This window comes from Prunus mume, linkage group LG6 (assembly GCF_029339155.1).
Source record: "Prunus mume cultivar Tortuosa linkage group LG6, ASM2933915v1, whole genome shotgun sequence".
NCBI classification, from domain to species: Eukaryota; Viridiplantae; Streptophyta; class Magnoliopsida; order Rosales; family Rosaceae; genus Prunus; species Prunus mume.
In genome coordinates, this window is record NC_142703.1 from 15,134,278 (window position 1) to 15,157,672 (window position 23,395).

General features: G+C 39.7%; 1 protein-coding gene and 1 pseudogene across 1 annotated transcript; one reads left to right on the forward strand and one right to left on the reverse strand.

Moving 5' to 3' along the window:
• Nucleotides 1–8,053: 8,053 nt before the first annotated feature.
• LOC148916225 (uncharacterized) lies at nt 8,054–9,502 on the reverse strand (annotated as a pseudogene).
• Nucleotides 9,503–14,581: 5,079 nt separating this feature from the next.
• On the forward strand, nt 14,582–17,237 carry LOC103335337 (DNA-directed RNA polymerases II, IV and V subunit 3-like). The gene is made up of 3 exons (XM_008238347.3): nt 14,582–15,127; nt 15,313–15,550; nt 16,835–17,237. Exons 1-3 carry the CDS (start codon nt 14,682–14,684, stop codon nt 17,105–17,107), a joined length of 957 nt encoding a protein of 318 aa, XP_008236569.2. The 5' UTR covers nt 14,582–14,681; the 3' UTR covers nt 17,108–17,237.
• Nucleotides 17,238–23,395: the final 6,158 nt, after the last annotated feature.

Below are 23,395 nucleotides of genomic sequence, written 5' to 3' on the forward strand. Positions count from 1 at the left end.
CTCAAGAACCAAACTTGTCCTCAGGTTTGAAACGAAGGGAAACGAGTTAAAATATCATAGGCGTCCTCCCAGGTGGCATCTTCGGCTGGAAGTCCCTCCCATTGAATGAGCCAACGTGTAACAGGTTTATTCTTCCGTTTGATTAAACCTCTGTTCAAAATCTGAGCCAACATCCAGTGAACTAGGCCATCTGTCATGGGAGGAAGAGTGGGCAAAGGGGAGACATTCGAACCCAGCTTCTTCTTCAACAATGAGACATGGAAAACATTGTGGATACGAGAAGGTCCAGGGAGCTGCAGCTTATATGCAACTGTGCCCACTCGTGAAAGGATCTAGAAGGGGCCATAGAAGCAAGGAGCAAGTTTGGGATGTTGAGGATTATGCATTGTGGCTTGTCGATAAGGCTGCAAGCGGAGATAAACCCAGTCCCCTGGTTGAAACTCCCTTTCAGTGCAGTGTTTATCTGCAAAGTGCTTCATACGATCATGTGCCACTTGCAAATTCTGACGGAGTTGATGGAGAATGGCATCACGTTCCCTAAGAGTAGTGTCCACGGCATCCACCACGGTAGTACCAGGTATATAAGAAGATACGACAGGAAGAGGTTTCCCATAGACAGCTTCGTGGGGCGTCATCTGGATGGCAAAGTGGAGGGTGGTATTATACCACCATTCTGCCCAAGGTAACCAAGAGGACCAGTTGGTGGGTTTGTCCCCTACGAAGCAATGCAGATAGTGTTCCAGTGTGCGATTAAGAACCTCAGTTTGTCCGTCGGACTGAGGATGATACGCTGAACTATGGCATAGCTTGGTGCCCTGAGCTTGGAAGAACGCTGTCCAGAACTGACTTATGAAGGTAGGATCGCGGTCACTGACTATGGTGCGGGGCAACCCATGAAGTCGAAAAATCTCCTTGATAAAAATCTGAGCGATTCGGATAGCAGTGTAAGGGTGTTTGATCGCCACAAAAAGGCCATATTTAGACAAGCGATCGACCACCACGAGGATGCAATTCTTCCATGAGCTTGGCGGCAGTCCTTCAGTAAAATCCATTGCAATATCCTGCCAAACGGAGTCTGGAATGGCCAAAGGCTGAAGTAAGCCTGGGGGTTTAATCGATTCATATTTGTTGCGTTGACAGGTATCACAAGTGGCCACAAACTTCTTTACATCGGATTTAAGACCAGGCCATCTAAAAGTGCGTAGCACCTTCTTGTAAGTTCAAAGATAACCAAAGTGTCCTGCAGTAGGAATGTTCTGAAACTCCTCAAGGATCTGATCGCGCCACGTAGCCGTGGCTGGTACATACAAGCCACCCTTGTAATATAAATTGTTGTTGACCCAAGTAAAGTGAGAATTGGGATTGGAGACAGACTGGGCATTCAAAATGAGTTGATGAGTGGCTGAATCTTGAAGACAAGCTGCTGCAATTTGAGGGATGTAATAAATAAAAAAAAGGGACGTGAGCCCCGTTAGAGCCAGTAATTCATGTTTTCGGGTCAAGGCATCAGGTCCGACGTTATTTTTTCCAGCTCTGTACTCAATCTCATAATTATAACCCAAGAGTTTGAGCAGCCATTTCTCTTGAGTGGTGGTAGTGATTCTTTGCTCCAAAAAATACCAAATAGTTTGATGGTCAGTGAGAATTTTAAACTTCCTTCCCAACAGGTAAGGCCTCCAGTGTTCCATAGCGTGTACTACTGCCATCATTTCTTTGTCATAAACTGAGAGACTGCGATGCTTGGTAGAAAGAGCCTTGCTAAGATAAGCGATAGGGTGACAGTCTTGTGACAAGATAGCACTAATACCCCCATTAGAAGCATTGCATTCAATTACAAAGTCTTTGTTGAAGTCAGGCAGAGCAAGAATATGTGTAGTAGTGAGAGCATCTTTGGGAGTATCAAATGCTTTTTCTGCCTCTGTAGACCATACAAAGCCATCCTTGCGCAACATATCGATTAAGGGTTTGGAAATGAGGCCAAAGTCCTTAACAAACTTTTGATAGTACCCTGCGAGGCCGAGAAATCCCCTTAGTCCTTTGGCGGTAGCAGGTTTCGGCCAAGTCTCAATACACTGAATTTTCTTACGATCAACCCCAACCCCGGCTACCGAGATTGTGTGGCCTAGATAATCCATCGGTCGTTGTCCAAATGAGCATTTAGATAGCTTGACCTGCAATTGGTTTGCTCGCAGGAGCTCAAAGAACACCAGCACAAATTTACGTAAGTATGCACGAAAAACAGAGTTCATGAGTGCTTGAAAGGTGGATGGTGCATTTGTGAGGCCAAAAGGCATTACAAGAAACTCATAATGTCCTTCATAAGTGCGAAAAGCAGTTTTCGGAATATCCTCCTCTTTCATCTTGATTTGATGATAACCTGACCGCAGGTCCAGTCTAGAGAAATAAGAAGCTCCATATAGTTCATCCAATTGTTCATCAATAACAAGGATAGGGAATTTGTCTTTGATAGTTACCTAGTTGAGAGCCCTGTAATCAATATAAAAGCGCCAGGTGCCTTCTTTCTTTTTTACCAATAGTACTGGTGATTAGAAAGGGTTGTTGCTGTGGCGGATTAAACCGGCTTTAAGCATTTCTTTGACCTGAGTCTCTATCTCCGACTTTTGGCTATAAGTGTAACGATATGGGCGTACTAAAATTGGCCCCGTGCCCGGTAGTAAAGAAATCTGGTGATCTACGCTTCTCCTTGGAGGAAGCCCTGTAGAAGTTGAGAACAAATTTGCAAATTGATTTAGAAGGCTTTGTAATGGTTCTGGCAGGGGTTCTGAGACTAAAATAGACTTAGGGTCGGTTGTCTCATGAGTTAGAAAATTTATATATGTTGTGTTCTCTTTGAAGCCTAATTGACAGATTTGGGTGGTGGGTTGTAATGGGTCATTCATGGCGCCCATAATCCTGTGATTAGATCATGCTACCATAATCTCCATGGTCCTGTGCTTGAAATGTCATCCTACCAATCCCAAAGTTTCTAACCAGTCCATGCCTAGCACCATGTCACTGCCAATCACATTCAAAAGCCAATAATCATGCTTGAATTCATATCCTTGTATCTGAACCAAAACCTGTCGGAGCATGCCTTTGGTTTTTAAAGGACTACCCGAGGCAACCACCACGGTTTCAATACCTGTCCTATCAATGAAGTGGTGCAATTGCTCTGCAATCCATGGGTTTATAAAACTCTTGTCGGTGCCAGAGTCTATGAAAACCATAATGGGAATGCCCTGAATTTGCCCCACTAATTTCATGGCTCTCCTTCTACTCCTTCTCTTATCGATGATAGCATGAAGCTGTATGGAGGTGTCATCTGTTAGGGTCGGGTCTGTTAAACGTAATACATTTGTATCAGTTGTTAAAGTAGAGAGTTGTGTCTCTTGATGAAAAGATTATGTTTAGGAAGAGTTGTATCTCTTTAGAAGTCAAGAGTTGTGTCTGGAACTCTTGGAACTAATCCAAGAGTTATGTCTGTTTATCAAAAGGTCTGACTGTTATTATAAATAGCCATGTTATAGGCTGCTGTAATATATATATCAGAGAAGTTAACAAAAATCAGTTTTGAATAATTTTCTGGTTTACAAACACTCTCTGCCTCAATTTATATTTCCATCATTTACTTCAGTTTTGTGATCATTCCCCTAACAAATTTGGTACCAGAGCAGTATTTTGATCTTATCGCTACCGCTGTGATTAGCAATGGCATCAAGTTCAAATCCCTCTACCATTGGGAATATCCAGAATCTAATGCCTATTTTTTATGGTGAGAATTATGAGTATTGGAGTGTTCAAATGAAGACTCTGTTTATCTCCCAGGATCTTTGGGATATTGTTGAAGATGGGTATGAGGAGCAGGAAACATCAAAAGCAGGAAAGGAAACACAAGAAAAGCAGCAGACTTACAAGGAAAATAAGAAAAAAGATGCCAATGCGTTGTTTCTAATTCAACAAGGAGTAAGCAAAAATCTCTTTCCAAGATTACTTCCAGCAACAACATCAAAGCAGGCTTGGGAAATTCTCAAAATTGAGTTCAAAGGTTCAGAAAAAGTGATCTCCATCAAACTGCAATCCTTATGGCGGGAATTTGATAACTTACTTATGAAAGACAGTGAATCCATTCAAGTATTCTTCACAAAGGTTTCTGGGATTGTGAACCAAATCAGATGTTATGGGGACACTATTCCAGACAAGAAAATCGTAGAGAAAACTTTACGAAGTCTACCGCCAAAATATGATCATGTCGCTGCTGTAATAGAAGAATCAAAAGATTTATCTACACTTTCTTTACATGAATTAATTGGTTCATTGGAAGCACATGAAAAAAGAATCAACAGATCCACAGAACAATCTGTGGAGCAAGCTTTCCAGTCCAAGGTGAATTCGAAAGAGAAAGAAGACAAACAAAAAGGAGGACAATTCCAGAAATCTCAAAATGGGAGAAACAAAAATTTTGGGCGTAGAAACTCCAACAAAGGAGACAACAGTTTCAATAATCAACAACAAGGCAGCAGTCCCAATCATCAACAAGGAAGCAACAGTTCCAATAATCAACAACGAAGCAGCCATTCAAATAATCAAAATGGAAGATCATCCCTTCAATGCTATGTTTGCAACAAATATGGGCATAAAAGTGCAGATTGCAGATACAAATGTACCCGGTGCAGGATACCCAACCATTCACAAAGAGACTGCAGATACCAGAAAAACAATGAAGCAAATTTTACGGAGAACAATGACTCTCAAGAGCAATTATTTTATACATCTTTCAGTTCTCATCAAGATTCACAAGATGTTTGGTATGTGGATAGCGGATGCAGTAATCATATGACAGGAAATAAGCGTTGCTTTGTCAAGTTAGAAGAAAAAGTGAACTCACAAGTCAAGCTTGGTGATGGAAAACTACACAACGTGGAAGGCAAAGGTATCATTTCTGTGCAAACAAAAGGAGGTACTCCAAAACTTGTCTATGATGTGCTGTATGTTCCTAATTTGGCTCAAAATTTACTAAGTGTGGGACAACTTTTGCAAAGAGGATTCTTGGTGAAATTTGAAGATGATTATTGTGTTATTTCTGATAAAAAGAATAACACTCTAGTGGCAAAGATAAAAATGACAGCAAACAAAGTTTTTCCGCTGCTGATGACATCAAAGGAAAACTTTGCTCTAGAAGCAGAAAAAGTTGATGGATCGTTGTTATGGCATTTAAGATATGGGCATTTGAATCAAAGAAGCCTGCAGCTGTTACACCAGAAAAATATGGTGGTTGGACTTCCCTCTATTCACTCTGAAAAGGAAATATGTGAAGGCTGTATCTTTGGAAAATTCCATCGATTACCATTCTCACAATCATCCTGGAGAGCAAAAGCCCCTCTTGAATTGGTACATGCAGATATTTGCGGACCAACTCGTACACCATCCTTCAATAACAAAAGGTACTTCATTCTATTCGTAGATGATTTCTCAAGAATGATGTGGGTATATTTCTTAGAACAAAAGTCAGAAGCATTTTCTGTTTTCAAGCAATTCAAAGCTTTTGGAGAAAATCAAAGTGGTCACAATTTGAAGGTGTTAAGAACAGATCGTGGTGGAGAGTTTACATCAAATGAATTTTCTGAATATTGCAAAAGCAATGGTATTAAAAGAGAGTTGACAGCAAGGTACACTCCACAGCAAAACGGAGTTGCCGAACGAAGAAATCGTACCATTGTCGAGATGGCAAGAAGCATGTTGAAGGCAAAGAGTCTGCCAAATACATTTTGGGCTGAAGCAATTCATACAGCAGTTTTTATTCTTAATCGGTCTCCAACCAAAGCAGTCAAAGATAAGACTCCTTTTGAAGCATGGCATCGTTTTAAACCAAAGGTGGATTTCTTCAAGATTTTTGGGTGCACTGCATATGCACATATTCCTTCTCAAAAGAGAGAAAAATTTGATGAGAAAGGTGAGAAATATATTTTTGTGGGATATAGTGATCAGTCCAAAGCATACAGATTAATTGATCCAAGAACCAAAAGTTTGGTAATTTCTAGAGATGTTATTTTTGATGAACTCAAAGCTTGGAAATGGGAGAATTATGATATTGAAGTGCCAAGATTTTTTGAGGAACCAGATTTATCACATTCAGAAGAAACTCAGTTCCTACAAAGTCCAATTCCAAGTGCAAGAACATCTGATCCTAGTTCACCAGATTCAACTCCTAGACTAAATGCAAGAACACGTTCTTTGGCAGAAATATATGAGTCATGTGATCTTGCTTTGAGTGCTTTGGAGCCTCAAAAATTCGAGGAAGCTGTAAAGGAAAATATTTGGCAATATGCAATGGATGAGGAAATAAGAGTTATCAAGAAAAATAGAACATGGGAACTTGTTGATCGACCCAAATCAAAAGATATCATTGGACTTAAATGGGTCTACAAGACAAAGTTTAATGAAGATGGCTCAATCCAAAAGCATAAGGCTCGCTTGGTTGCAAAAGGATATTCTCAACAACCTGGAATTGACTTTAATGAGACGTTTGCTCCGGTAGTTCGAATGGAAACTATAAGAACTGTTTTGGCTTTAGCTGCACAACTGAAGACAAAAGTTTATCAATTGGATGTCAAATCTGCATTTTTAAATGGAGAACTTGAAGAAGAGGTTTATGTGGAGCAACCTCAAGGTTATGTTGAGAAAGGGAGGGAAGATAAAGTTTATCGCCTCCGTAAAGCCTTATATGGCTTAAAGCAAGCGCCAAGAGCCTGGAACAACAAAATTGATCACTATTTTCAGCAAAATGGATTTACAAGAAGCTTAAGTGAGCCATCACTTTATCTCAAGAAAGAAGGTACACATGATTTTCTGATTTTGTGCCTCTATGTTGATGATTTGATTTATACAAGCACAAATTCAAGGATGGCAGAAGTTTTCAAGAAGAACATGATGAAGGAATATGAGATGACAGATTTAGGCACTATGAGATATTTTCTTGGTATACAGGTTCAACAATCAGATGAGGGAATATTTATTTCTCAAGAAAAGTATGCTGAAAATCTATTGAAAAAATTCAATATGTTGAAGAGCAAGCCAATGGATACTCCAATGGCAATTAATTTGAAGCTTACAAGTAACGATGGAGCACCTAAGTTTGATGCATCCATATATAGAAGTGTGGTTGGTTCATTAATTTATCTTACAAATACAAGGCCAGATATTGTTCATGCTGTAAGTGTGGTATCTAGATTCATGAGTGATCCAAGTAATCACCATTTTGCTGCAGTAAAAAGAATACTCAGATACATACAAGGAACCAAGGGATATGGTATTAGATATACACAAGAGAAGGAAGCACAGTTAGTTGGCTACACAGACAGTGACTGGGCAGGTGCAATTGATGATAGAAAGAGCACCTCTGGACATGTGTTTTTCTTGGGAAGTAGAGTTATATCATGGTCGTCGAAGAAGCAAAGTACAGTGGCATTATCAACAGCCGAAGCAGAGTATATTTCAGCCACAAGTGCAGCATGTGAAGCAGTTTGGATTAGAAGAATATTAGCAGATCTTCGTCAAGAACAAAACACTCCAACAAAATTGTACTGTGATAACATGTCCACAATTGCCATGACAAAGAACCCAGTCTTTCATAGCAGGTCAAAGCACATAGAACTTCGTCATCATTTTATCAGAAAATTGGTTGAAGACAGAGAGATTGAACTGAAATTCTGTGGTACTGATGAGCAGATTGCAGATGTTTTTACAAAAGCACTTCCAAGAGAGAAGTTCTACTATTTCAGAGAAAGGCTAAATGTCGCAGGACAAATGCATTAAGAGGGAGTGTTAAACGTAATACATTTGTATCAGTTGTTAAAGTAGAGAGTTGTGTCTCTTGATGAAAAGATTATGTTTAGGAAGAGTTGTATCTCTTTAGAAGTCAAGAGTTGTGTCTGGAACTCTTGGAACTAATCCAAGAGTTATGTCTGTTTATCAAAAAGTCTGACTGTTATTATAAATAGTCATGTTATAGGCTGCTGTAATATATATATCAGAGAAGTTAACAAAAATCAGTTTTTGAATAATTTTCTGGTTTACAAACACTCTCTGCCTCAGTTTATATTTCCATCATTTACTTCAGTTTTGTGATCATTCCCCTAACAGGGTCTTCCTCTATAGCCTCTAGACCTTCACTTGAACCTGCCTCCACCGTTCCTATATCGTCTCCTTCTACCTCAATCATGAAAACGCAGGACTGTTTTCATCTATGACCTGGAACATAAGGGTCATCACAGTAGAAACACAATCCTTTCAAACGGCATTCTTGTAGCTCGAACTGAGTCTTATGCTGTACTGTTAGTCCTTCTGGGCGATTTCCAAATGTCGTGGGTTTGGAGGTGATGTGGAGAAGTGTGGCTTCATTCGTGGGGACGAAGGTGGCTGGAGGGATTTGGTATTATTTGCCCTAAATGAAGCCCTTTTCTTAATCTGCTTATTTTCATAAATTTGGGCTAGTTCCATGGCTCGGGCCAAATTCTTGGGCTCAAGAGCTAAAACATCATCTTGAATTTCCTCCTTTAGACCTCCGACAAATACACCCAAAACTCTGCCACGGAGCCCGTTTGCCATATCCGTGAAAGAGCCATGTTAATATTCAGGGCCTCTCCTGGCCCAAATCATTGAAGAAGCATTTCGGAAAAAATGGCCCATGAGTCTCTCGGATACCTGGCCTCATACCATTTCATCCAGAGGGCTGCGTCACCACCCATATGCATAGCTGCCACCATGACTTTTCTGGATTCTTCTACCTCGTGGTATTCCAAGAATCGCTCCACCATTGCCAATCAACCATAGGGGTCTTCCCCATAGAAACGAGGAAGATCCAATTTCATGGGTTTCATGTTAGAAAAATAGGGAGAATGAGGTCTTGGCCTTATCGGCATCATCTGAGATGCTGAGTGATAGGGGATGTGTGGTCCTGGTGACATGAACGGTCCTGAAGGGGGGTGTGTACTCCGACTAGCGGATGGTTCACCGTAGTTCTTAGTGGTGGCTGAGAGTAGTATTGAGGTATTGGAAACTGGTGTGGCAATGATGGTGACCCCATAGTCGATGCTCCTGGTAGAACAACCGCTGGTGGAATATACGGATTTGACGTCAAAAATCCCAAACCGGGTCCGGCACCCGCAAATATTGGATGATTAGGTGCTGTGAAGGTGTGATTAGTTGAGAAAATACCCCCCGTCGTGGCCATGGCCCCTGGAGATCCTAGCACGATAGCCGCTGAAGACAGGACCGTGCTATGTGGTGGTGGTCCAGTATGCGTAATAAGTTCTGATTGAGTCGATACATGTGGTGAATTGCGGTTGCAAAGAGCACGGATCTCCTCCAACATCAACTTTTGGAAAAGCGACGTTTTGATCTTGGTGAGCGGCTAAAGATTTCTGCACATTTGACATATTCGACTGAACCGCCGCTTGTTGTACCGCTAGCGCCGTCACCGCTGCCTGGACCTCCTAAATTTGAGAATCCCACAACTCATGTTGAGCATCAAGCTCGACTCCCGCAATGGCAACAACCTCCATAGAGGCTGTTGTCTGCCTTTTTCTTCCCATGGTCACAACCAGGCTCTAGATACCAAATGTTGAGACCTTGGACTTGAAAAGGAACTTAGCAAAATACAGAAGGAAGAAAAGAAAAGAAATCAACTATAGTTTCATTCATGCCTTTACCACCAAGAAGATTGGTGTTTATGCAGCTAGCTTTGATTGCCAACTGGCAATCGGTTGATAGAGAAAAACTAACCAACTCCTGAATACACAGAAAAGTAAAACATTTTATTTGGGGAAAATAGCTAGATGATCTCTTGGGCTAAAGCCATGGCCCAAAGAAAGGGTTGGGTCCTAACAGTATGAGGATTGGATGAGATAGACCAATAGGCTATAATGAGAACTAAAGTGAGGAGGTTATTTGAAGAGTGAATCTCACCATCAACAAATGTAAAGAAATCATGGGACTTAAATATTTTAAATGTTTTGACGGACGGATCGGTCTCCTCAAATAACCTCCTCACTTTAACTCCTCATTGTAGAAGCTCCCATGAGATAGATGGGTTTGGGGTTTGGGAAAGAAAAGAAATCAACTATAGTTTCATTCATGCCTTTACCACCGAGAAGATTGGTGTTTATGCAGCTAGCTTTGATTGCCAACTGGCAATCGGTTGATAGAGAAAAACTAACCAACTCCTGAATACACATAAAAGTAAAACATCTTATTTGGGGAAAATAGCTAGATGATCTCTTGGGCTAAAGCCATGGCCCAAAGAAAGGGTTGGGTCCTAATTGTATGAGGATTGGATGAGATAGATGGGTTTGGGGTTTGGGGTTTGTGGCGGCAAAGTGCCCAACCGCCATGGAAGAACTTCATAGTGAGGAAGAGAGAGAGAGAGATTGAATTGAGGGTGAGTTGAATTAAAGTGAACAGACACCACAACATTCTATCTGCAAACTTGAGAGAGTTTATGAGAAGCAAACCATCCTTAAGGAATCTGGCGGAGAGAAAGAAGAAGAAGACAAGAATGAGAGAAAGTCGAAGAAGAAGAAAGAAAGATAGAAGGGAAGGAAATAAAAAATATATATTGTATAATTTTGGACTGATTTGACGATTATATTCTTGAATTTAACAGTTTCTTTTTTTACAGATTGACTATTTAAGAGCATCTATATTAACATTAGGGACCATGAGTGATACAAAAAAATTTAAGGATACAATCTGATAGTTTCGCAAACGTCAGGGACGTTTTGTGATAAAAAGCCAAATAAAAAAATAAATAGTATAATAACAGTTTCCCTGATGCGATTATATCACCATTGTTCCAATTCTGTATCATAATTCATGATGGCCCATCTTTAATATATTTTTTTTTAGTGCGACTTTTGATCTATGGGGCGTTTAGTTTCAAGGAGCTCCATTTTGAAGAAGGATTTTCGAAACTGAATGAGCTCGGTCTTATAAAGTTGAACCATTTAAAGGTCATATGTAACACCCCAACCCCAAATTTATCCCATGTTTAATTAATTTAAGTGGAATTGAGAAATTACCCGTGGGATAGGGGTATTTTAGTCATTTTCTTATCCGGAAGGAATTTGGGAATTCCGGTTGTACCGTTGCGTAGAGCACGGTGAGATGAGTTCGTAGACACGTAGTGGGCTCGAATCGGAGTTGTAACGAGAGAGATATGATCAAAAGAAGCTCAGTGGCATAATCGTAAATATTTGGAAATTGGATTTTTGGTTAAAAAGACGGAATTGCTCTCTCTCTCTCTCTCTCTCTCTCTCTCTCTCTCTCTCTCTCTCTCTCTCTCTCTCTCTCTCTCTCTCTCTCTCTCTCTCTCTCTCTCCTCTCTCTGGTTTTCGACTACAACACGTTTGGCCGGCCGTTCGTTCGTCCGGCCACCAAAGTCGACGGGCCGGTACCAAAATGACCGCGCCGCCGTCCTCTTCCTACCCCAGCGGGTCTCGCCAGCCGGTGGGATTTCGCCGAAAATCAAGAAAACCGCTTGCCGAAACCGCCGGCCGTTCTCCGTCGTCCGCCGCCATTTTTGGCAATCAAGGTATGAAAATTCATCCCTTCTGCATGCTCTAGCTGATGGTTGGGTAGGATTTCATAAATTTTGAAGCTAAGTAGCTCGATCTACGATTGAAATTCGCCGGTTTTGCGATCGCGATTCCGCCACTTCCGTCGATTTTGGGGTATGCCCAAGAACAATAGTGACTCCAAATTAGGTGTATTACCTAGGGTAGGAGTCTTGGCTCACGATTTGGAAGTTTTCCGGCAATGCGATATCGCTTTGGACACCCACGGCGGCGTGGGCAATGAGGGCATTTTGTCCCACCGTGATCCTCTCGATGTCACGAGCGCGTAGGTGTGCTCGGATCTCATTTTGGATACCGTTAGAGTTCCGAACGGATATCGCATATCGCGTATTTTCGGGTTCGCTAGGTTTGGACCGTTGGATGGTCCTGAAGTTATAATATGTTGATCTAGGTATTACCAGGATCGTGTAGGATTGTGGATCGTAAATGGAGTCCGGATACTCGAAAACGCCAACCCTAAGGTTAGGGTTTTAGCGACCGTCCGATCGTGCGATCGTGAGTGATCCGACCATCCGATCTGGACCAAACTTGCAGGACGTGTGTCCTAGACCTTGTATAACCTATAGCAAGTGTCAGATCGGAATTTGGAGGTTGTGGGCCCCGCAGGCCCGTTTGACCTTAGGTTGACCGTGAGACTTCCGAGATAGTCTTACCTTTCTTTGAGGGTTAGAATAACCTTAGTGATAGGTCTTGAGCGTTGTCGAACTAAATGGACATTGTGGGTTTAGGATATAAATTGGTGAATATAAATGGGGGAGTTTATGGAATGCTTTATTTGTTGAGATTTATATAAAATTAGAAATTATATTTTCTATAATTAATTGTGTGGATGTATAAAGGTAAATAAAGCGATCGAATGTTCGTTTACAGTGCTATACGCACTACCCCACGTACTTCTTATTATGGTTGTGTGAGGGTCGTGAGAATGTAGCTGCACCAGGAGGTCGCACGCGCCTTTGAATTAGCCGGCGTGTTGCACCCATACGTGGCGGTGCCCGACGCGTATGAGGAGATATGGTTGTGTGGTGGTGAGAATGTAGCGTGCCCAGGACGTCGCCGCGCGTCTTTGGATTAGCCGGCGTGTTGGCACTCACGTGGCGGTGCGTCCCGACGATGAGGGGAGATATAGTTGTGTGAGGGCGTGAGAATGTAGCAGTGCCCAGGAGGTCGCACGCGTCTTTGAATTAGCCGGCGTGTTGCACTCATACGTGGCCGGGTGCGTCCCAACGTATGAGGGACATATGGTTGTGTAAGGTGGTGAGAATGTAGCCGGGCCCAGTGAGGTCGCACGCGTCTTTGGATTAGCCGCGTGTTGACAAGCCCATACGAGGCCGGGTGTGTCCCGTCGTATGAGGGGATTATGTGATTGTGTTTAATGAGTGGTGATGGATAAAGCCTAGAATGTATGTATTTGTGTGGTGGTAATGGTTTATTTGATATTAGGAGCCAGGATAGATATGAAAGAGCTACGTGTGGCTTGATCCTCAACAAGGGTACGAGGCAGCCTGAAGTTACTAGGTGCAACAGATTAGACCCCACTTAGGTGGTCTTATTGAGATTGGTTCGGACCTTGTTGTTGGTCCTGAAACTTGGTTGAATTGAGATTTGTCCTGGAGACTGAGTGAGTGAAGGGGTGCATGATTAGATTTTGAATTTGTTATATGCATGTTTGATGCATTAAGTTATTTTAAAAACTTTGTGGACAGTTTTGCTAGAATCATTTGAAGACCGGAGGCCATTTACGTAATTGCATGAGATTATATTGTGCATGCTGCCGGTTGGGTTATAAATGTGTTTTGTGCAGTGGGAATTTTGGGAAATGTTCAATTTACAGGAGACTGCAAATTTGTGAAAGTCTCGTGCCCTTAATCCTCTATGGTAAACGAGACGATTTAAGGAGTAAACCCGCGTGGGTGTGATGGGTCTCCGCAGGTTAAATCTCGGGTTGAAATTCGGACGGGTCCTGTCATCATAGATTGGATTCAAGTTCAAGAAACAGAGCACTATGTAGGTCCCAAAGTAATTGTTGTTAAGACAGAAGGTGAAAGAGTCATGACCGCCAAAGTAATAGATTCAGCAGTTTTCATGTAGCACTCATAAGTGGATATATGGCTTTCCAGCAACAACATTTTCAAAGTACCTCCACTGATTTATTGTATGTTTGGTCGTCCTATGATGTTTGAGTTATTGCAAGTGTATCTCATTGGCTCATTGGCTCACCTTAGACTTTGCAAACATTTAAATGCATTTCCTTCCATCGTCTTGTTGAACATGTTTATATTATATGTTCCTAAGCTAATACTAATTTCATTGCATTATGGATGTTAATCTATTATCTGCTTAGCATATATAAATATATATATATATATATATGAACTAGTCTTTGGATATTTGCCAGACAATTAACTTCTTTTTTCTGTAGTAAGCTATATAACTTAGTTGGTTGAATTCTTTCACCTCCATTTATGTAGACAGAGGTTCGAAACTCCTAAGTACCCAATGAATATTTGTGTAACCTCCCCTTCTCCAATCCTTGTACTCGAAAAGAAAAACTTATTTTCTCAGTTGGTTGAGTTCTTCCACCTCTATCCATGTGAGCAGAATTTCTAAACTCCTAAGCACCCAATGAATATTTGTGTAAGCTCCTTCCCCAAGTACTCGAAAAGAAAAACTTCTTTTTTCTTTGTGGAGGGAGCTGCCCTACATGAATGCACCAAAACCCAAAAAAAAACAAAAAATTCATTATATTTATGTATGTAGAACATAAGTGATTCACAAATCATCTTGAAAAGCAGCTTTTAATTTCAATTGATCTTCCCTAGACTTAAAATTGAAAGGGCAAGTGATCTCTATCGCGGGCACAGCAAATAAAACACCATAGGCGCAAGAGCCAAAACCATCTATAGCAAAAATAAATAAAACAAAAATAAAAACAAAAACAAAAACAAAACAAAAAGCCCAAAACCCCACAGCCACTCCAAACCCCTCTCTCTCTCAGAGACAGTTAAGCTCTGAGACGGTGCTGTGAGAAACTCGGAGAGACATAGAGAAATGGAAGGCAAATCGTACCAGAGGCTACCGCGGGTCAAAATCCGTGAAATGCGTGACGACTACATGAAGTTCGAGCTCCGCGACACCGACGCCAGCGTCGCCAACGCGCTCCGGCGAGTGATGATCGCCGAGGTCCCCACCGTCGCCATCGACCTCGTCGAGATCGAGATCAACTCGTCCGTGCTTAATGACGAGTTCATAGCCCACAGACTCGGCCTCATCCCATTGACATCCGACCGAGCCATGAGCATGCGCTTCTCACGTGACTGCGACGCCTGCGACGGCGACGGCCAGTGCGAGTTCTGCTCCGTCGAGTTTCATCTTCGCGCCAAGTGCCATTCCGACCAAACCCTAGACGTCACTAGCAAGGACCTTCTCAGCTCTGACCACACCGTCGTCCCCGTCGATTTCTCCGATTCCGCCGGCATGGAATCTTCCGAACAAAAGTACGTACTTTCCCTCTCTCTCTCTCATAGGGTTTTTTAGGATTTCGGTATTGTTCTTGGAATAGATTGTAATGTGTCCTTTTCCCCTAATTTTTGTTTGACGTCGTAATGTGAATTGTTATTTGGGTATGGTTGAATGGTTTTGCTGTTGAAATTGGATTACTTTACTTTCGGTGTGGTTTTAGAGGGATTATCATTGTGAAGTTGCGAAGGGGGCAAGAGCTGAGGCTAAGGGCCATTGCCAGAAAGGGGATTGGCAAAGATCATGCCAAGTGGTCACCTGCAGCCACTGTCACTTTCATGTACGAACCCGATATTCGAATCAATGAGGAGTTGATGGATATGTTGACTCTTGATGAGAAGAAGGCTTGGGTTGAAAGTAGTCCCACCAAAGTCTTTGACTTTGATCCTAAAACCGAGAAGGTTGGTTGTTTCTTACGTTTGTACTTCTTTTTAATGGATGTGGTAATCTGATTTTGTAAAGGTCATTGCTTTAGATGCTTGCTGTGCTGGTTATCTGAATCCTTATCTTAGTGGTTCAATTATACATCATTTGATTGCTTCTCAGTTGGTCTTACTAAGCATGAGGACACATTTAATGGAATATTGCTAAGTAATCAAGTATCTTGGTGCTTCTTAAGGGAAATAGGAGATGGAAGTTAAATGTACTGCTTCTCCTCAGGAGTGACACTGAATGTGTTTAATTGGTACTTCATCTTATAATACATTTGTTTGTAGCAGTTCTTTTTATCTCAGGAGGGGTCTAGAATTCACCTTTCCCCGATTTGTATTTATAATTTACTTTTCCTCTAGTTATCAACCTTTTTATTAGATAGGTAGAAATCTTGTATTGTGTATTATCCTAATGCTGCTTAACTTATGGAAATGGGGAAGTTCCCCAATGAAGAGCCAATTGCCAAAAGGTTTTTGTCTTAAGTAGATTGTAGACAGTAGTTATACAATAGCATGAGTTATTGGTGGGTAGATGTTTACCACTTCTGTTAAGATTGTGCATCTGAAAGTTCTGTTTGTAGCAAGATGTGGTTTCTAGGAAGGAACACACAGGTTATGATGGTAGGGGTAATTGAGGCACTGTAGAATGCAAGTGATGATTATACTGGTGGTTACAGGGTTTGATTTTGGACCTAGTTTTCAGGTTCTGGTTCATGACGCTAGATTTTGCAGTCCCTTATTGTATCTTTGGTCATTCCATGATATTTGAATTGCTGCATGCTGATTTATGTGGAATATCTTGAGGCAATTGATCTGAATACCAAATATATTTTTATTGGCTCCATTAAAGGGAGTTCCTAAAATTCCTATTTAAATGAAAGCCATTCATTCAAATTTCATATGACAGACAAAAAGTCTGAGTTGTCCATCTTTCAGATAAATGATGTTGTGTATGTTTGAATTATAGTCACCAATAGCAGAGGGATTCTATTGCAAGTGCTCTTTAACTGGCCAGAGCTCCAAGACAATTATTTGGTGTGCATTTTATACATATATACATCATCTAGGAAGTGGATTCAGATCCCAGATTTGTTAGCTAATTCATTTGAATTTTGTAATGTCTCTGTTACAGCTTGCTTAGGCTTAAATTGTTCATTTCCATGAGATTGTATCACCATTGGTTCAATTCTGTGTCATAATTCCTGATGGCCTATCTTAATCTTCTTTCTTTTTTTGAACTTTTCCTTTTGAAAGGTCGTGGTGGTTGATCCTGAAGCATACACCTATGATGATGAAGTGATCAAGAAAGCAGAAGCTATGGGGAAGCCTGGGCTTGTGGATATCATTGCAAAAGAAGATAGTTTTATTTTCACAGTGGAATCTACTGGTGCGGTCAAAGCTTCTCAGTTGTTACTTAATGCCATCGAAGTCCTGAAACAGAAACTGGATGCAGTGCGCCTTTCTGAGGATACTGTAGAAGCTGATGATCAGTTTGGTGAATTAGGTGCTCATATGCGAGGAGGATGATCCAATTAGGTGCTAAATGAATCTTTCATAGATTTCAATGGGACATGTTTATATGCTGCGCTTGCTGCCTTTGCTAATTTCACTCTACTGTGGATGCTAATCTATTATCTGCTATGCATGTCTTTGGATATATGCCAGACCATTCGCATCTGTGTTTGTTGTCGGAGTCGTCGTCGCAATAGACAATGCTTAACTCTAGTGTAGCTTTCATTTTATATTTACCCTTTGTTGTAGAATCTCCACGTATATTCTGTGTGAAAACTTGAAGCATGAATTCAAAATTTAAAGAAACTTGGGTGCTGGGATGAAAGATAATACTGGAAATGATTTGACGTTTGGAATTTGGTAGAAATGTCTCTCCTCCAGATAATAAAATTTTGGAAATGATATACTGAAAGCATTTTGCATTTTGTGTCTTCAATCCAATGTTTGCCTTTGCAAGACATAATTGGTTGGCATTGAGCATCAAAACAGCGTTTCATAACTTAGCCGTTGTTAGAGAATTAAATTCGTACAAATGGACAAAATAAAGAGAAAAAAAGGCCCAGCAATAAAAGGTGGATTGGAAGTGACCCGGTACAATTCAAAACAAATACGGAGGCCCAAAAAGCCAAGCAGTCCAACCCATAACCCCCGAAGCTAGCCCTAAAATATCTCTATTTTGTGAGAAAATGCTTCATATTTGTTCTTACCCTACAAGTTGGAAGGGAAGAATTATAATTGAACTCTTGTCCTGTGAAGCTAAAATTATTTTGTAACTCCAACTATAAATCAAACTTTTAAGGCCTAGTATGGAGATGCACTATTGAAGAAGCTCCAGGTTTCAATGGGATCATAGGTTAAAAGCATCTACCTAGATGCACCCGAGATCCTATATTTGATTCTCGTTGCTCTAATGTTATTTGTATAAAGAAAAAAAAAACAAAGCTCAAGGACTCGTCTAACCTCAAGCTGTAGGTGCAGAGCAGTAGAGTTAATTGTTAGTAATTCATTGCGATTTCTGTCATTACCTTATTTATGATTCACTGTTTAATTCAGGATATCACGTGTGTGAAGCTTCTTCTTCTTCTTCATTCCCTTTTTTTTCTTTTTCTTTTTCTTTTTTCTGTTTTGGGGGGAAAGTGGATGTCGAAGGAAAGAGTTGATGGCACACCAACTTTTAATAGTGTACTATAAATCTATGACAACAGTCACGGGCTCTGTTTTTGTATGAACAAAATAAAAAGATTTTTTTTTAAAAAAATGTGGGCCAAATAATTTATATCGTTTTGGAGTTGCAGGTTGTGGTATGTATGAGGCCATAAAGGCCAGAGGCTCTTTGCTTTGCCTCAGATAAAATCTAAAAGAATAGTTATTTCCTGATGCATATATATATATAGAGGCTCAATGTGGTCCTTTTCACATCTTCATACAACCTTTTTGTTGTAGGGATAGCGGAATTTGGTAATGCCCATGAACTATTAATGCATCAAGAAAGTTTTGGGGATTTATATTTACATACATGTATATAATTCTACATAGTTTCCTAGTAAATCCTCAAGGAACGAAAGCTCAGATATCATGTTCGACAATTATTTGACTCTAAAAACTTAATAATCGACTAACAATGCATATCAAATTAACACTCACAATTACGCGTCTGCACATAAAAAGATACCATATGCATATGAAACATCATGTGCAGCTCTACCCTACAAGAAATGACTAAGACATTATGTGTGTGGGGATGGGGGTTGACTATCCCACACGTTATGTCATATCTTGCGAAACTTATGATGACAAATTTTAATTCAAATTGTGTACTTAGGCAATAATTCACGCGATAAATAGTTTAATTTGATAGTTTGAAAACGTAACGTGTTACATTGTCTGAGAAAATAAAAAAATTCTATGAATGAGAAAAAATTTCCTTCTTTAATATCTTATGAATAAGTTGGGAGTAAAATTAATGAAGGATATGAGCAAAATAGCTGTCAATTTATTCTATGTGGACCCTAAAAATGTAAATACATTAGACCAGTGGGCCTTGTATTGGATAGGGCATTTCAAGTTGTCACCTAACACCTCTTACTACTAGACCCAGCAGCCTCAAAGAATTTGTAGAGTCCAAGACCCTTTGAAGACATTTGTTGATGATAGGGGTTGTGGTAATTGTAGCCCTGTGAAAAGATACCCAAATCTTTGTCTGGGAAACCAGACATGCTTGCAGGTTGGCAGCCAAGTTTCACAGTTCTGGGACATGCCATGGCTGGGCCCTCAAAACCTCTCAAACTTCTCTTGTCCTTTTCTTCTGACTTTGTAAAGGGACTCTAGAGCCCCGAAAGGTCACCTATTTGGCTTTGTATTTAATTTCACCTCATACTATACAGAAGAAAATAATAAATATGGACCATTTAGTATTTACCCTCTAATATATTAACCCACCCTTTTAGCTTTTTACAAATAGGCTCATTTTAATATGGCATTTTATACAAAAATCTTCAACTAATTACTTGTCATTTTTTAAGTGGTTCTTAGAAAATTGCAACACACTGATAACCAATTAGAAAATGAATAGTGGCCAGTTGAGAGATTTTTTTATTCAAATAGGCTCTTTAAGGATTTTTGTATAAAATGTCACATTAGAATGAGTCTATTCATAAAAAAATCCCCTTTTTTTTTACCACTTGTTTACCACCACATTCTCATTAGATAGCCTATTTTTAAGTGGTTATTTTGATGTTGATACCAACTCATGTCCAATGTCTTTGTCTAGGAATATGCAATGTTTGTTAGGTTTTTGTATACATATGTGGTTACATGGAAATGCACTGCTCAAATTTCATAGGTAAATGCATATGTAGGATGAAAAATGGACCAAAACTTGTTCTTGTTACACAACTTGTTTCATCCATGATTTAGTAATGATGTAAAACCATTTTCACTCATTTGTGGTAAATAAACCCCTATTTAGTATTTGCAGCACCATCGACCACCCGAAACGTTACACGTGTCCTAGCATAAATTCTATAGGTATAATTTGAGTGACACATGTAGGGTAGCCATTTTGGGGTCATTGAAGGAGAATGGTCCTACATGAAGATTTTGGTGTGTAAAGTTTCATCAACTTCCACTACTTACTGAATCTTGAGGACATGACTCATTAAATGGAAAACAACCCAAGTGGTCATGGAGCTGAGTTCAATTAGTATGTCTGTTGAGCTAGCTTCCTCATAAATCAAGCCCCTTTTTCAATGAATTCACTTGGTAGAGCCTACAATCTGTTGAGTCCAACATAAAAGCAAGATCATGTTTTCACATTTTAATGAACATGATTGTACAAGGTCAACAACATGAACATTTTTTTATATTTCTTTTTTCTTGTTTTATGGAACCACACTTGAGCTAGATTGGTTTTTGGTTTTGGCATTATTTGATGATATTTTGTTGATGGTGACCCTTTTCAATTATGTAAGTGAAGCCAAGGACTCATCGGATGCCGATTTTTCCAGTGTCAATATATTAACTGTTTAACAGAAGAGATATGAAGGGCATTGGCACAATAATTCGGATCACGCATTGGATGTGCAATGCAGGCTGATGAGGTTGCTGCTACTTGACAGTGGTTTTTGGGGCCTTCTCCTTCTGATTCTCTATGGGGGGCCATTGGAAATGCTGCATCAGCTTTCTGAATTTCCTTTGGCATATGTGTGGCTATGGAACACATCTTCATCTTATCTTGTGAGTTTGTGAGACAAATTATGTAACATCAATACCTAGTAATCTTTGTGGTTGTGTGTGATTGCAGGATTTTCCATGGATGATTTGGCATGTTTTACTGCATCCAGAAATGCTTTGGCAAAAGCTCTAAGAAAGAAAAGGATAATTGTTGTCAAGTTAATATAGATAAACATTTTATTACCCCAAGATTAGTTCCTAATATGAAGTCTTATTTTAAACCCCAAAGAAAAGAGAGAAAATGCAGGCATTAAAATATGGCTCTCCAATGTCAAAGTTCATACTTGATGGAGATATTATTGAAAGTTGAGAGAGACCATACTTTCTTTTTATTTTCTTTGGGTCAAAAGAGATCATTAATTATGTAGAGCTGAAGATGGCAGTGGCTATAAAAAGTATCACTTGCATGTTTCAATGACAGCCTATGGAAGTTGTTTCCATGTTCTACAAAGAACAAAGGCGCCCCCTGGCTGGAACATGAGATGAGACTGAGAGAAGAGCCATAGATGTGTGTCATGCATGTGTGTGTGAGAGAGAAAGACAGAGGCCCACATTTCTGAATGGTCCTCTCCTTTGTTGTCCTTTGAAACTTTACAGCTGTGATCAGAGAAAAGAGAAGAAAGAAAGAAGAAGAAAAATTTACTCAAAGCCAAAGGGTTTTGAGTTTGTGGTTCCAATTTGAATTCATGTGATTTTGTTTAATGAAAACAGAAATTAATAATGCAGAAGAGAAGAGAGAGACTAGGTCAAAAGAAGAAAGTTTTTAAGATCACCAAGCTATAAGCCTCAATCCAAGCCATCATATTATTCTACAATTATTGGGGTAGGGACAAACACTGACCTCATCATCTTCACTACTCCTTGGGAGCAAGCTGTTTCCCTTCCAAAAAACATCTCTCTCTCTCTCTCTCTCTCTCTCTCGAATCATGATCACTAGCATGCATCTAATGCCATCTACACATTCTACCAACCTTAAAGTAGAGACCTCCAACCAAAAAAAAAAAAAAAAACAAACCAAAGACAATCTCCCACAAAATCAAAGATTTTGTCTCCCAAATTCAAAATCAACCCACCTTTTGTCTTTTTGCCTTTTATAAGTTGAGTGAGTGCTAGCTCCATCAAAATTACTTACCCAAAACCATAAACCAGTTTAATCTCTCTCCCTCTAAACACCAAAAATATCTCTCTCTCACTCTCTCTCTCTCTCTCTCTCTCTCTCTCTCTCTCTCTCTCTCTCTCTCCCTCTTGCTTTTCTATATGTAGTGGAAAGACTTATCTTTTTCTTTGGTAGATTATGGAAAACATAATGCATAATGTTCATTATTCAAGATAGTGATAGCCATTATTCAAAATACAAGTTTTGACAATGTTTTTTGTTTTCTTTTCATCCACAGCTAATTTGAAATGCTAAATTTTGTGCAAACCCTAGGAACAAAACAACACATTTGCTTTAATATGCATCATATACTAGAAAATCATTTCTTCAATGTGCTTGCATGCACTACTTAGACTCATCGATCTTATAAAAATAAAATATTGCTACCATATAACATGTGACAAAAGCAAAATGAACTTTTCTTTTTCCTTTTTGTTTTTGTTACTGCCAGGGAAAAAAATTTGAAAATAAAATAAAAAGCAACGAGAATAAACAAAAGGGTGAGGCATGCACTATTAAGAATCCACTAAAACTGAAGCATCATGAATCTCCACGCAAAGGGAGATGGTCAAGGGAATGTACACTTTATATGGTAATGGGTATCACAAAACTTTCACGTTACTTTAGCTTGAAAAGATTATGGGGCTAACGTTATATCTAAGTTGGGCTAATCCTTTTTTTAAGTACTACATAAGGGAAACATTGGATTAAATTAGAGCTAGCTATAGGATGCATATCCAACATGCCTGAAAGCTGGGATATCATAAGGGTCGTAGGCATTATAAAATGAGTAATCAAGGCAACTAGCTATGTAGGGCTTACTCAGCAGAAACATAAAGGACACAGAATAACTATATATAAAAAAATACGTATTATTAATAAAAGTTATGTTATGGTCAGTCGCTCATGCATGTTTGGACGACTTTTTATCGTTGATTTACGTGAAACCCACACATTTTAACCACTAACGTTTACATTGCACCACCAATCTTTTTAATGTGGTGAGACAATCCCTCCACTTAGTTTGATTTGTAATAGTTATATCCCACTCTGATCTAATTATACACATTGTGAAGCAGAAAAAGAACTTTATCCAACAATTTTTCATGCCCTTCTATTGAAATTCTTGTTGCCTCATCGTAATTAGGGAGAAAAAGTATGAAGAAGGATTTGACAATGCAAAAAAGAGAACAAACTATTGGAGGTTAGGGGATAACCATGTAGTGTTTTCTAAAGATTCTTCAATGGTAAAGCCAAAGTAGTACTCTTGCTTCAAAAATACAAAAAGACAAAACAATTTCTGTCACCATTTAACTATCTTGTCTTCAAGTTCGAAAATTTTACAATTCTGACTCTTCAGGTCATCTTTAGATCGAAGAAATACTTTCAGTTTTCTCAACCATAATGACTCCCTA